At 36.2% G+C, this 14,092-nt stretch overlaps 1 protein-coding gene across 3 annotated transcripts in view; it reads left to right on the top strand.

Moving 5' to 3' along the window:
• LOC135102910 (arf-GAP with coiled-coil, ANK repeat and PH domain-containing protein 2-like) overlaps positions 1-14,092 on the top strand; it is a 56,494-nt gene that overhangs the window by 27,875 nt on the left and 14,527 nt on the right. For all 3 annotated transcript variants that reach the window (XM_064008562.1, XM_064008561.1, XM_064008563.1), the window contains 5 exons: positions 838-940; positions 1,094-1,333; positions 8,182-8,288; positions 8,585-8,777; positions 11,183-11,270. In XM_064008562.1, the coding sequence (XP_063864632.1) occupies positions 838-940; positions 1,094-1,333; positions 8,182-8,288; positions 8,585-8,777; positions 11,183-11,270 (731 nt within the window). The remainder of the gene's footprint in view (positions 1-837; positions 941-1,093; positions 1,334-8,181; positions 8,289-8,584; positions 8,778-11,182; positions 11,271-14,092) is intronic.

Below are 14,092 nucleotides of genomic sequence, written 5' to 3'. Positions count from 1 at the left end.
ACTGCAGGAAATACAAGGTAAACAGCTGGCATAAATAGAGAACTGCAAGGATGAATAATAAAATAAAAATTAATAATAATAATTTAGATAAAGTAGATTTTTAACTTTGGAGGTTATACTTATTGTGGATGGTGTGTGATTATTTGTGTTGTATTTTTGGTGTAATAATCAAACTATATTTTCTGTCCTTTAGTTAAGTACTTTAACTTTTTGAGTCAGAGGTGAAAAATTCTTCTTGTTTAGATTAAGAGAATGAAATTATAATGATGGTGGATGAATGTAGTGTCATTAAAAGAATAAACTAACAGGAAGAATGAATTGCAACCAGCACAGTTAAAATGCATGGCAGAGTCCAGCAAAGATAAACAAATGTGAAGGCATACAAGGTGTGGGTGTAGCATAATATTTTTATTTAGTTCCAAGGATATGACATGTTATTATGCCTTAGGTATTTATAACTAACTCAAAAAGCACATTCAGTTTTGTGTTAAATGGATCCTTCCATTACTTGATATCCTTGCTTCATAATTTTTGACGTTCAAGTTATAATTGAACAAAAAAAGTTGCATTCAGGGTAGCTAGTATTGTATTGTTCAGTAAATTAGGTAAGTGCATTGTAGTAAACTAATGTAAATTTTGTAAAAGAAAAAATGTAACATTTCTATATATTGTACCGGTTTGAAGTATAAAGTGGAATGATACTTCAAAATGTTTGCATTATTAAATTTTATTTCTATGGAATTATTCAGAATTTTAAGCTATGGTAATTTGAATAGGGTGATGAATGTTGTTTTGTGGTGTACAATATGAACAAAATTACATCAAATGTTTTTTTAGGGGAGGAAGTGACTGTAATGGAAGAAGATCTTCGCCTGTGTACTGTTAAAGCAGCAGTTGATGTGGATCGCAGGTTTTGTTTTGAAGTTGTGTCACCATTTAAGTAAGTTCATAGAGTGTATGTATGTATATCCTTTTAGCCATAATATGTTAATGAACATAATGTTCATTGCCATCTTTGTGATGATGTAGGCTTAATAATATGCTAGTAAATTATTTTAAAAGTAATCCTTGCTGACCCTGTATAACTTTCCAGATGTCACATGCTTCAGGCTGAGAGTGAAGAAAGCTACAACTCATGGATAAGCGCTTTGCAGCGGGGTATTGGTCAAGCCTTGCAGTTAAGTTCCCATGAGAATAGCTTCACCTTTGGGAATGACGCCCCATCTCCTTCTCCTAACCCACCGAAGGGACTAGGGGCAACCACTACACCAGGGGACTCAAACAACTCCTCTCCTGCCACTACACCTCAGGCATCTACAGCACATAAGGCTCAGTATGTTGAGTTCATGTTAAATATGCATAGTGTGTGACAGTTCAAGATAAAAACTGCAGTTTTGTGTGGGGTTACAGCTTGAGAAGGATAGGCATGTTGCCTACTGCTCATATTTTAAAATTATTTGCATATATATATATATATATATATATATATATATATATATATATATATATATATATATATATATATATATATATATATATATATATAGGAGGAGGCAGTAGGCACCTGCCGAAACGATACTCCCAGTGAGGTCTATAGCACTGGATCAGGGGGTGCTGTGAACTTATCATTAAACTCAGCTGTGACCTCACTGAACATTTTGTGTCTCACAACACAAGGGGGCAGTCACAGCCTGCCCTCTAAAGACAACTCTCTTCCTCCACACAAAATTACAAGCTTCTAATAACAAAATTTCAAAATTATCATGGAGACTCCTACACCAGCCATGGAGTCCCCATCTGGGGAGGGGACCACAAATGTCCCCAGGTCGGACTGCCCTTCTGACAGTGACCCTAAGTGTCTTGATGTCCCCCTCAACTTTTTCTTCATTAACTTCTGCAACATTTGCTGTTTAAGATCTAGTTTTCAATCTGTAGAACACCACCTCTCCTCTTCTAAACATCTTTTCCTCACTGAAACTCAGGTGTTTGAGGCAACTGACAGTAGTCCCTTTTCTGTTCCCCCCTACCTTCCCTATCCTCATTTTCGATCCAAAGCTGGATGTTGCATTTATGTGCGCAACGACTTAACCTCCTCTCATGCCTATACTCTTGAACCTTCTGAGTTTTCCACCATCTGGCTATGACTACAGAGTCACTCTCAAACTAAATTTATCTGTGCTGCATACCTCTCACTTAACTCCTCTGACTATAAGAAATTCTTTGAATACTTAACTTCCAAAGTGGAACACATTCTGATTCTCTTCCCTTTTGCAAAGATCTCCATTTTTGGAGACTTCAGTGTTCACCACCAGCTTTGGCTTTCCTCTCCCTTCACTGACCATCCTGGTGAACTAGCCTTCAACTTTGCTATCCTCCATGACCTAGAGCAATTGGTGCAACACCCTATTTGTATTCCTGACTGTTTTGGAGATATGCCCAACATTCTTGACCTTTTCGTGATCTCAAATCCTGCTTATGCTGTTACCCTCTCTTCTCCGTTGGGCTCCTCCGATCACAATCTCATCTGTATCTTGTCCTATTGCTCCATTCCCTCTTTAGGATCCACCTAAGCAATGGTGCCTCTGGAGTTTTGCCTCTACTAGTTGGGGGGACCTGAGGAGGTATTTTACTGATTTTCCTTGGAATGACTACTGCTTCCGTGTCAGAGACCCGTCTTTGTGTGCCGAGTGCATAACAGAGGTGATAGTATCTGGCATGGAGGCGTACATTCCTCACTCTTTTTCTTGACCTAAACCTTCCAAACCTTGGTTTAACACAGCCTGTTCTCATGCTATACATGATAGATAGGTGGCTCACTAAAGGTACTTAAGTCTTCCATCACCAGAATCTCATGCACTTTATATTTCTGCCCGGAACCATGCCAAGTCTGTTCTCCAAATAGCCAAACACTCCTTCATTAACAGAAAGTGTCAGAAGCATTCAAGATCTAACTCCCCTCGTGACTTCTGGCATCTAGCCAAAAATATCTCCAATAACTTTGCTTCTTCTTTTCCTCCTTTATTTCAACAAGATTGCACCACTGCTATCACATCTATTTCTAAAGCTGAACTCTTCGTTCAGACTTTTGCTAAAAACTCTACCTTAAATGATTCTGGGGTTGTTCCTCCCTCTCCTCCACCCTCTGACTACTTCATGCTACCTATTAAAATTCTTCCCAATGATGTTTTCCATGCCCTTGGTGGCCTAAACCCTCGGAAGGCTTTTGGACCTGATGGGGTCCATTGTGTTGTTCTCTGAAACTGTGCCTCTATGCTTGCACCTTGCCAAGCCAAACTCTTTCAGCTCTCTTGTCAACATCTACCTTTCCTTCTTGCTGGAAGTTTGCCTACATTCAGCCTGTTCCTAAAAACGGTGACTGTTCTAATCCCTCAAACTACTATCCTGTTGCTTTAATTTCCTGCCTATCTAAGTTTTGAATCTATCCTGAACAGGAAGATTTTTAAACATCTATCTCGTCACAACCTTCTATCTGATCGCCAATATGGGTTCCATCAAGGCCACTCTACTGGTGATCTTCTGGCTTTCCTTACTGAGTCTTGGTCATCCTCTTTTAGAAATTTTGGTGAAATTTTTGCTGTTGCCTTGGATATATCAAAAGCTTTTGATGGAGTCTGGCACAAAGCTTTGATTTCCAAACTACCCTCCTATGGCTTCTATCCTTCTCTCTGTAACTTCATCTCAAGTTTCCTTTCTAACTATTCTATTGCTGTTATGGTAAACAGTCACTGTTCTTCTAAATCTATTAACAGTGGTGTTCCTCAGGATTCTGTCCTGTCACCCACTCTTTTCTTATTATTCATCAATGATCTTCTAAATGAAAAACTTCTTGTCCTATCCACTCCTCTGCTGATGATACCACCCTGCACTTTTCCATACTTTTTCATAGACATTCAGCCCTTCAGGAAGTGAACATCTCATGCAGAGAAGCCGCAGAATGCCTGACTTCTGATCTTTCTAAAATTTCTGATTGGGACAGAGCAAACTTGGTATTGTTCAATGCCTCAAAAACTCAATTCCTCCATCTATCAACTCGACACAACCTTCCAGACAACTATCCCCTCTTCTTCAATGTCACTCAACTGTCACCCTCTTTTACACTGAACATCCTTTGCCAGTCCTTTACTTATAATCTGAACTGGACACTTCACATCTCATCTCTAGCTAAAACAGCTTCTATGAAGTTAGGTATTCTGAGACATCTCCGCCAATTTTTCTCACCCCCCAGCTGCTAACTATGTACAAGGGCCTTATTCGTTCATGTATGGAGTATGCTTCACATGTCTGGGGGGGGTACCACTCGTACTGCTCTTCTAGACAGGGTGGAATCAAAAGCTTTTTGTCTCATCAACTCTTCTCTGTTAACTGACCGTCTTCAGCCTCTCTCTCATCACTGCAGTGTTGCATCTCTAGCTGTCTTCTACCGCTATTTTCATGCTGACTGCTCTTCTAATCTTGCTAACTGCATGCCTCTCCTCCTCCCGCAGCCTCGCTGCACAAGACTTTCTTCTTTCTCTCACCCCTGTTCTGTCCACCTCTCTAATGCAAGGGTTAACTAGTATTCTCAGTCATTCATCCCTTTTTTCTGGTAAACTCTGGAACTCCCTTCCTGCTTCTGTATTTCTACCTTCCTATGACTTAAATTCCTTCAAAAAGGAGGTTTCGAGACACTTATCCTTCAATTTTTTATTACTGCTTTGGACCCTTTTCTGAGACTGACATCTCAGTGGGCATTTTTTTTTTATTGGATTTTTGTTGCCCTTGGCCAGTGTCCCTCCTACATAGAAATATATATATATATATATATATATATATATATATATATATATATATATATATATATATATATATATATATATATATATATATATATATATATATATATATACACACACACAAACACACACACACAGTTAAAGTTTGGTTACCAAATGCCTCCCTTTTCAAACAAGTCAGTTTTCTAACAAAATTTTGACCCCATTATTGCTTTGGTTGTGGTACCATAATATGGTCCAAGAACAAAGTTGCTTGATTTGAAATATTAAAACACATAGCAAAAGCTGCCATTTATTACTAATTTATAGTATCTATAAATATTTAATTCATTTTTATATATTTGGAGGAGAGGCACAGAGTGTAAGACAGTAATTCAATCTTTGAAATAAGGTAAATGTGATCCTGTTGAAAAAGCCTCAATGTAAACAGTTTTCGATGCTCAGAAGTAATACCGAGCCACCTGTGGCTCTATCAGTGACCTGCAATGTCATCAATACTGCATAACTGCATTTTCCCAGTAGCTTTTCCCAGCAGCAAGATGTCTAAGTGTTATGATCACCTACATTTTGGCAGTGAGTGGGTTGCCCCTCTCTTTATCACTCTGTTAAGCTTCTGTCACTAGATTGGTGACAAAGAGAATACCTACACAGTCTAAACAGTACCCTCTGATGAGTTCTGTGTCACTAAGTTCATTCAGTACATCCTTTCTTGTTAAATAATTTGCAAGCTGGAGATGCTGTGAAGCAGCCATCTTGGCTGTGGGAGCGTCTGTCGTAAGCCACTAAGACAGGGTAGACTGACATCTGGGAATGGATTAAGCATTTTACATTGGTTCCTATTGGGAAAATGGTTTCAGTTTTTGAACATTTCAGATTTTGAATGGCATTCAGAAACTAATTAAGTTTGAGAACGGAGGTTCCACTGTATGTGTGTATTGGAGGAGAGACATAGTGGGTAAGATGGTAATTCAGTCTTTGAAATAAGGTAAATGTGATCCTGCTGTAGAGCCTCAATGTAAACAAACAATTTTTGGTTGACTCGGAAGTGATCCCGAGCTACCTGTGGCTCTCTTGATAACCCACAACACCAACACTGCTGTACAATTGCATTTTTCCTTGAAGCTTTTTCCAGCAGCAAGATGTTATATATATATATATATATATATATATATATATATATATATATATATATATATATATATATATATATATATATATATATATATATATATACTGTATTTGATGGCTAATAAGACAACCCAGTTTTGGCAGACATTGAAATGAAAAAAAAAAAAAGATAAATGAACAGATTCAATCTCTGAATATGAAGTTAAGGATTTCACCTGACATTTGAAGACTCTCACATGCATTTAGATCATTATTAGATCCCAATATTTTACATTTAAAAACTTTAATATTTGCTAGTAGCCTATGTACCAATCCAGTTGTGAGATGTAAACATGTACCTGGCATATGGCATCGACAATGACTGTGAGAGACTACAGGGGTAATAAAGTTTGTTCATAAGAACGTTAAAAGATAGTTGCAATTTTGATTGTATGAAAGTGTTTTACCTCAAGGAGTAACGACATCACACAGTAAAGAACACAGTGAAGCTTGCCCATTTCACTGGGCTCGGCGCGTAACCAACTGCATACTTGTTTTTGGTACATGCATTGTGTGGTGCATGGTTACTTGAGCAAATTCTTCCTGACTGGTGTCATTCTATGTGAATTACCAGTAAGTATGACCTATTATATATTGTTACCTTGAAAGAAAGAGTTGTTTTGTGGTGTAGTACCAATGTCTGGGGTTTGATTTTAGAGCCTTTGTTGCCATAGACTTGCCACCAACCACTTCCTCAATGCTGAACTTTGGCCTCATAGGACGCAGGCTCATTTCCTGAGACTTTTATTTTTTTTGGAGAAAAGATGCATCTTATGAGCCATTAAATATGGTATATATATATATATATATATATATATATATATATATATATATATATATATATATATATATATATATATATATATATATATATATATATATACTCGTATATATATATGTTTATATTTATATATATTCATATTTTATGAACATTATATTATGAAAATAAATACAGTAATAAAAGATTAAAAAAACATTAAAAAACTTGGGCAAACAAAGGGTACAGGCAATGGAATTCATCCCTTCATCATCATCAGTTTTATGTCTAGATTTAAGCTTTTTCAGGATTTTTCATAAGCACAAGATGATGCAGGATGTGTAGCAGGCATGGCTTCACACTCAGATAAGGGTTTGCACTATAAACAAGGATAGATTAATAAACACAATTATACAAGCATACACAACAATGTGAGAGAATGGGAGAAATTGAGGCAGTAGTGTTTAGTGTCCTCACTTGGTGTTGTAGCATAAAGTATCACGTAGTGAGTCAAAGGGTACTAATGAAAGGCAATCGTGTGAGTGAAATATCGTATAGTGGGCATCGTATAGTGAAGGTGAAATGTGCGTGTGCGTGTGTGTGTGTGTCTGTATTTACCTTGTGGTTTATGGGAAGGGAGTAATCTCAGTGCCCCATCTCTATATCTATCCAGTTTGGTCTTAAAAAGCATGGACAGTTATGGCATTGACAACAGAATTCATTCCATTTGTTCACACTTCTATGAGGAAAACTATATTGTGTGTGTGTGTGTGTGTGTGTGTGTTTAGTTATATTGTACAGGGCAGAAGCCAAAGCTCATTTTGTCCTGTCTCCATAACCATATTTATCCAGTCTCTTATTAAACATGTGTACACTGTTTACCAAAACCACCTCTTTCTTCAAATCATTTCAGATTTCAATAGTTCAATATGGGAAACTATATTTCTTGATGTTGCTCAAACATCCACTCTTCTTTATTTTGTTCCCATGCTCCCGCATCCATCTCTGTCCCTCCTCCATTTCTGGTACCAAGTAATTTCTGTCTATTCTTTCTATATTGATTACTGATTTGTACATTGTTATTAGATTTCCTCTTTCTCTTCTCTCTTGTAGTGTTGGTAATCCCATCTCTTCAAGTCTTTCTTCATTGCTTAAGTCTTTCAATTCTGGTGCCATCTTTGTTGCTATCCTCTGTATTCTTTCCAGTTTCCATATGTCTTTTTTGTGTGTGTGTGTGTGTGTGTGTGTGTGTTTATATATATATATATATATATATATATATATATATATATATATATATATATATATATATATATATATATATATATATATATATATATACATATATATATATGGGTTCAGATTGTAATGATTCATTACAAATGGCAGTTAGACTAAGTTTGAAGTGAGCTTTAAGCCTTCAGCTAAATAGGTAAGAAAAGACTGAATTGATTTATTTTGCAGCTTGTGGCAAGAGTTGATGAGCATCCCAGGAAATGACCTCTGTTGTGATTGTGGTGCAAGTAATCCAAGATGGGCTTCAATAAATTTAGGAGTCACACTTTGTATTGGTAAGCATAAATATTTGACAATGCAAGTGATTATTTATTGAAAGGATAATTGGTTGTCCAAAGTTTTTAGCAAGGCTGAATAGATTGCCTTACTGAATAGCTATTTCTTATATTTTTAAAACATGGTCCCTTCGGTGGTCATATAATTGACAACATAAATGCTGCATTATCTTTGTTGAATAAATAAGATATATGATTTTTGGTTAATGATAAGAGAAAGAAAACATGTTATTGTTCAAACTTAGAAAGTAAATTTAGGAATTATTATGTTTAGTTTGATGTACTTTTTGTTATAGAATGTTCTGGGATTCACCGAAGCCTAGGAGTGCATTATTCCAAGGTACGATCACTAACACTGGATGCTTGGGAGCCAGAGATGGTGAAGTTGATGCATGACCTTGGAAACTCTGTCATCAACAGGATCTACTTGGCCACATACGTACCAGGAGAAAGCTCAGGGCCTCCTGCAGCTAAACCTGACAGTCAAAGGTAGGGTGGTTTTTTTATTTCTATTGCACTTCTGTGATGTTTTATATTTTATTTACTGCATTTCCTGTGTATAGGTGAATCTTAAGGCAACAGGATGAGTTGAAAATCCAAAAAAATAAAAAAAAAATTGCAAAAAATCATCTCATGACACTCTTACACCTTCATACTTCGCACTGCACACATGATAATTCGTCATCCATGTCTAAATACCATTTAAATTCCCATTTAAATGGGCCCCACTCAGTCATTTGCTCAGTCAAGGTAATGGTAGGTGGGAGATGGTTGGAGGAAAAAAAAAAAAAAAACTAAGAAAGTTTACAAGGAACAGTTTTCTTTATGGTAGAGTATGGAAGTTTCCTCTTAGTCTGATAGAGTGGGGGTAAGGAAGAGGCCCCGAAGAGCCTAAGTGCATATTGTACATGCTTAGAGAGAGGGAGGAACTTTGTGATGCTCTCTCTTTTATCAGCTTCTGTACCTGCTTAGCATTCACTCAATCTGCACTTTTTGCTCTCTTTCACCACAATGGGTGAAAGAAATTCTTACCTTACCCAAAGAGCAAAAGCATGCTGAATATTAGCTGAGAGCAGAGCACATGCATCAGTGTGGCACACCCTCATTGTAAAAATGAAGTGTGCAGTGTTCTATCTAAGAGATTCCAGATGCCAATAAAGCAAGTCATCTATGAATTTAATGCTTGGAGTTATGGCTGAAAATCATCTATAACTCAAAACAAATACATTATAATACATGGTGCCTAAAATTCAAGTATTACATAGCTATATATGGATAAAAAGCGCGTGAGCATCCCTTTAAACTTTAAAGCCTCGTATCTCAAAACTAACTTATTGAGGCATATTTCTCCACCATTTATTGTCTGATTTTGGTGATTATGATTTCATTAGAAAGGGAATTAAAATATCTAAAAAATTATGTAAAAGAATTTTGATTTGAGTGTTTAGTTTTTTTCTAGCTCAAAAGAAATATCTGGATGAGAAATTTTTTTTTATTTTTTCTCAACGGTGAAACCAAAAATGAAATTCTGCAGCATGATTTTCTTAGAAAACCATCAAACTGTCTTGTGACAAATTTTCAAGAAAATCCAAGAAAAACTTGTTAAAATAGCAAAAATCTAAACCTCATTTTTTAAAATTTTCATTTAAAAATAAATAGATAAATAAATAAATTGCCCCAAATTTAATGAAACTTATACATATACCTTATTTAAAAGAACTTTATAGCTCATGAAAATTTGGTGCAGCTTGGTTCATAAATAACAAAAATGGAAAATAACTTGATCAGTTCTCTTAAGTATAGGTCAGCCCTTAAATTCTGCACAAGAATTTATATGTAATATAAAATAAAAAAATTAAAACTCTTTTGGCAGATGGTTCACTTAATCAATATGACAGGAAATATTGTGCTAATAATACATAATATTTCCTGTCATATTAATTAAGGGAGCTGTCTGCCAAAAAGTTGAGATTGGTTATTTCTTAACTTTTTTTTTTTCTCAAATATGTTTCTCAATGAAAAGCTGTCACCTGCTAAGTTTCATATGATTTCCTTTGTAAATTATTATTATTATTTTTTTTTTAATACAAAAATTGATAGTGTTATCTGCAATGCAATGTTGAAAAAAAAAAAGCATGCCATTCCAAAGAGATCGTGTCAGCCAAATTTAAAATTCCTGTCTCAGGTTTGCACATTATTTTTATTTATTTATTTATTTATTTATTTATTTATTTATTTATTTATTTTATTTATTTATTTATTTTTTTTTTGTGGGAGGCTGTTTAAAATGTATTGGCAGTTTATGCAGATATATGGCCATAATGAAAAAAATTTGTTTCATGTGCATGAAATTCCATCACAATCAGTGAAATGGTTGTGGAGTTATATTGCCCATATGAAAAAAGAATCCAAGATATTTGCAAGAAAACGACAAAATTTCTTTCTCTTCCATTCCAATGAGTTTTATTGCAGATATACATAATTAGTGAAGTCATTGTAGAGTAATATATGATATTCAAATGGCATTTTAAAATAGAGCCTAATTAGTACTTGGTTCTCCTTTTATATGGTATTGTTTGTTGAAGAGGCATCATCTCCCTCAATAAACGAATTATGTCTTAACACTGGTTGTCAATTTGTTTCCAAGTAATACTGTAACATAATGCAGGAGGCTCAAAACTCTAACATGGCAAATGGACCACAATAAACTGTTGAGAAGTCCATAATGTGGGAAGAGAAATCAGGCCACTGCCATCACCATGTTTTCCCTTAGTTTGAAGAATGATTGATATGGAAATAAAAGTGATATCTCCATTCTCATGTATGGTTAAATTGATCACAGTCCACTTAATGATAATTTGATAAATCAATTTAATGAAATATTTTCTTTACAGATCAGTTAGAGAGGATTGGATCAAAGTAAAATATGTTGAGCGACGATATGTGAAGCCTTTGCCTACAGCATCAGAACTTGAAAACAATGTGAGTATACTTACATATAACCTTCTAAACCCGAACTTTCTTTTCTTCCTTATGATGGTACATAAATTTGAAGCAGTTATTTCCTCTGAAAATACTCTTAAAGAACATGTCTATTTACTAAAACATTGCTTTAACTGAAAATTCTGCCTGCTCATTTTTTTCCATCTGTGTCATCTTTCATATCCTTTATAAAATTCTTCTGAGTGCAAATATTTTCTTTTATATACCAAAGCCACTTAAAACATTCTAATTTTGATAATTTGGTATTTTGTACATCACTCTCTTTTTGTAATTATGTTAATGAAACTTTCCCAAAAGGAGATGAAATTGAAAATATAAAGAACAATTGAAATAAGTGTATGCTAACTGTAAATTTTGGGTAAATACCTCTGAGCATGGGTTTTTCACTTACATATCACCAATAATGGCACTTATACCATATATGCCAATTTTGGTAATTCATGCATGTTATAGACAAGGCATTGAGGATAGGACATGAGGGTAAGGAGAGAAAAGAAAGTATGTACTATATTTAATGCCTTATGTGACAAAGTTATGTAATGAACTTGGGATTACTGGCAAAATTAGCCTCTTATGCAAAATTACCTCAATGCCAGTTAAATGCTTTTGAAATCACTCCTCTAAAACTGGGATGTCATATCCAAAATATGCCAACATGAATTGTATTTAACACAGGTGATCAGTTTGCTCCAAGTTATACTGTAATATGGGATGGGTTGCAACAGACTGCACAGTTTGTAACATTGGTTAGGGTAACACTAATGCAGGGGAGGGGGTGGGGTGCACCCACCACCACCCATGCCACCCACAGTGGTGTTAGTTTAACCCCTGTTTACACCATTAGAAAACTATTGTTGGGTGATATGTATTTAGTTTATCCAGATATTTCTATCCTTCTCTCTGTAACTTAATCTCAAGTTTCCTTTCTGACTGTTCTATTGCTGCTGTGGGAGATGGTCACTGCTCTTCTCCTAAATCTATTAACAGTGGTGTTCCTCAGGGTTCTGTCCTGTCACCCACTCTCTTCTTATTATTCATTAATGATCTTCTAAACCAGACTTCTTGTCCTATCCACTCCTATGCTGATGATACCACCCTGCACTTTTCCATGTGTTTTCATAGATGTCCAACCCTTCAGGAGGTAAACATTTCACGCAGGGAAGCCACAGAACGCTTGACTTCTGATCTTTCTAAAATTTCTGATTGGGGCAGAGCAAACTTGGTATTGTTCAATGCCTCAAAAACTCAATTCCTCCATCTATCAACTTGACACAACCTTCCAGACAACTATCCCCTCTTCTTCAATGACACTCAACTGTCCCCTTCTTCTACACTGAACATCCTCGGTATGTCCTTTACTTATAATCTGAACTGGAAACTTCACATCTCATCTCTAGCTAAAACAGCCTGTATGAAGTTAAGTGTTCTGAGACGTCTCCGCCAGTTTTTCTAAACCCCCCCCCCTAGCTGCTAACTCTGTACAAGGGCCTTATCCATCCATGTATGGAGTATGCTTCACATGTCTGTGGGGGGTGGGTTCCACTCATACTGCTCTTCTAGACAGTGTGGAATCAAAAGCTTTTTGTCTCATCAACTCCTCTTCTCTAACTGACTGTCTTCAGCCTCTCTCTCACTGCCACCATGTTGCATCTCTAGCTATCTTCTACCGCTGTTTTCATGCTAACCGCTCTTCTGACCTTGCTAACTGCATGCCTCCCCTCCTCCCATGGCCTCGCTGCACAAGACTTTCTTCTTTCTCTCACCCCTATTCTGTCCACCTGTCTAACGCAAGAGTTAACCAGTATTCTCAGTCATTCATCCCTTTCTCTGGTAAACTGTGGAACTCTCTTCCTGCTTCTGTATTTCCACCTTCCTATGACTTGAATTCCTCCAAGAGGGAGGTTTCAAGACACTTATTCATCAATTTTTGACTACTGCTTTGACCCTTTTATGGGACTGGCATTTCAGTGGGCATTTTTTTTATTGGATTTTTGTTGCCCTTGGCTAGTGTCCTTCCTACATAAAAAAAAAAAAAAAAAACATAGTAAGAATGTGAACTCCAACAGGGTAAGATATGGGGCGATATCAACAGTGATTGTTCATTAGCTGTGTGTGTGAATTGGCATGGTTTTTAATGATTGTTTCTGTAATATACCAGTAATCCAAGATCAGCATTAGTATTTAATGGTGTCTGCAAGTATCAAAAGTTAACCTATTACCTACAAATATATGTAGGTAATAGGAGGTGATATCAATATTACATGATAGAGGTGGCCTGCAAAAGGTACTTGAGCCTTCCATCACCAGAATGTCACGTGCTTTATATTTCTGCCTGGAACCATGCCAAGTCTGTTCTCTAACTAGCCAAAAACTCCATTAATAGAAAGTGTCAAAATCTTTCAAGATCTAACTCCCCTCACAACTTCTGGCATCTAGCCAAAAAAAATCTCCATTAACTTTGCTTCTTCTTTCCTACTTTATTTCAACCAGATGGCATCACTGCTATCACGTCTATTTCTAAAGCTGAACTCTTCCCTCAAACCTTTGCTAAAAACTTTACCTTGGATGATTTAGGGCTTGTTCCTCCCCCTCCTCTACCCTTTGACTACTTCATGCTACCTATTAAAATTCTTTGCATTAATGTTTTCCATGCCCTCACTGGCTTAAACCCTCAGAAGGCTTATGGACCTGGTGGGGTCCCTCCTATTGTTCTCCGAAACTGTGTCTTCATGCTTGCACCTTGCATAGTCAAACTTTCAGCTCTGTCTGTCAACAGCTACCTTTCCTTCTTGCTGGAAGTT

The sequence above is a fragment of the Scylla paramamosain genome, chromosome 8, assembly GCF_035594125.1.
Source record: "Scylla paramamosain isolate STU-SP2022 chromosome 8, ASM3559412v1, whole genome shotgun sequence".
NCBI lineage: Eukaryota > Metazoa > Arthropoda > Malacostraca > Decapoda > Portunidae > Scylla > Scylla paramamosain.
The sequence above is the reverse complement of the archived record's forward strand: the minus strand, read 5'-3'. Positions and strand labels throughout refer to the sequence as shown.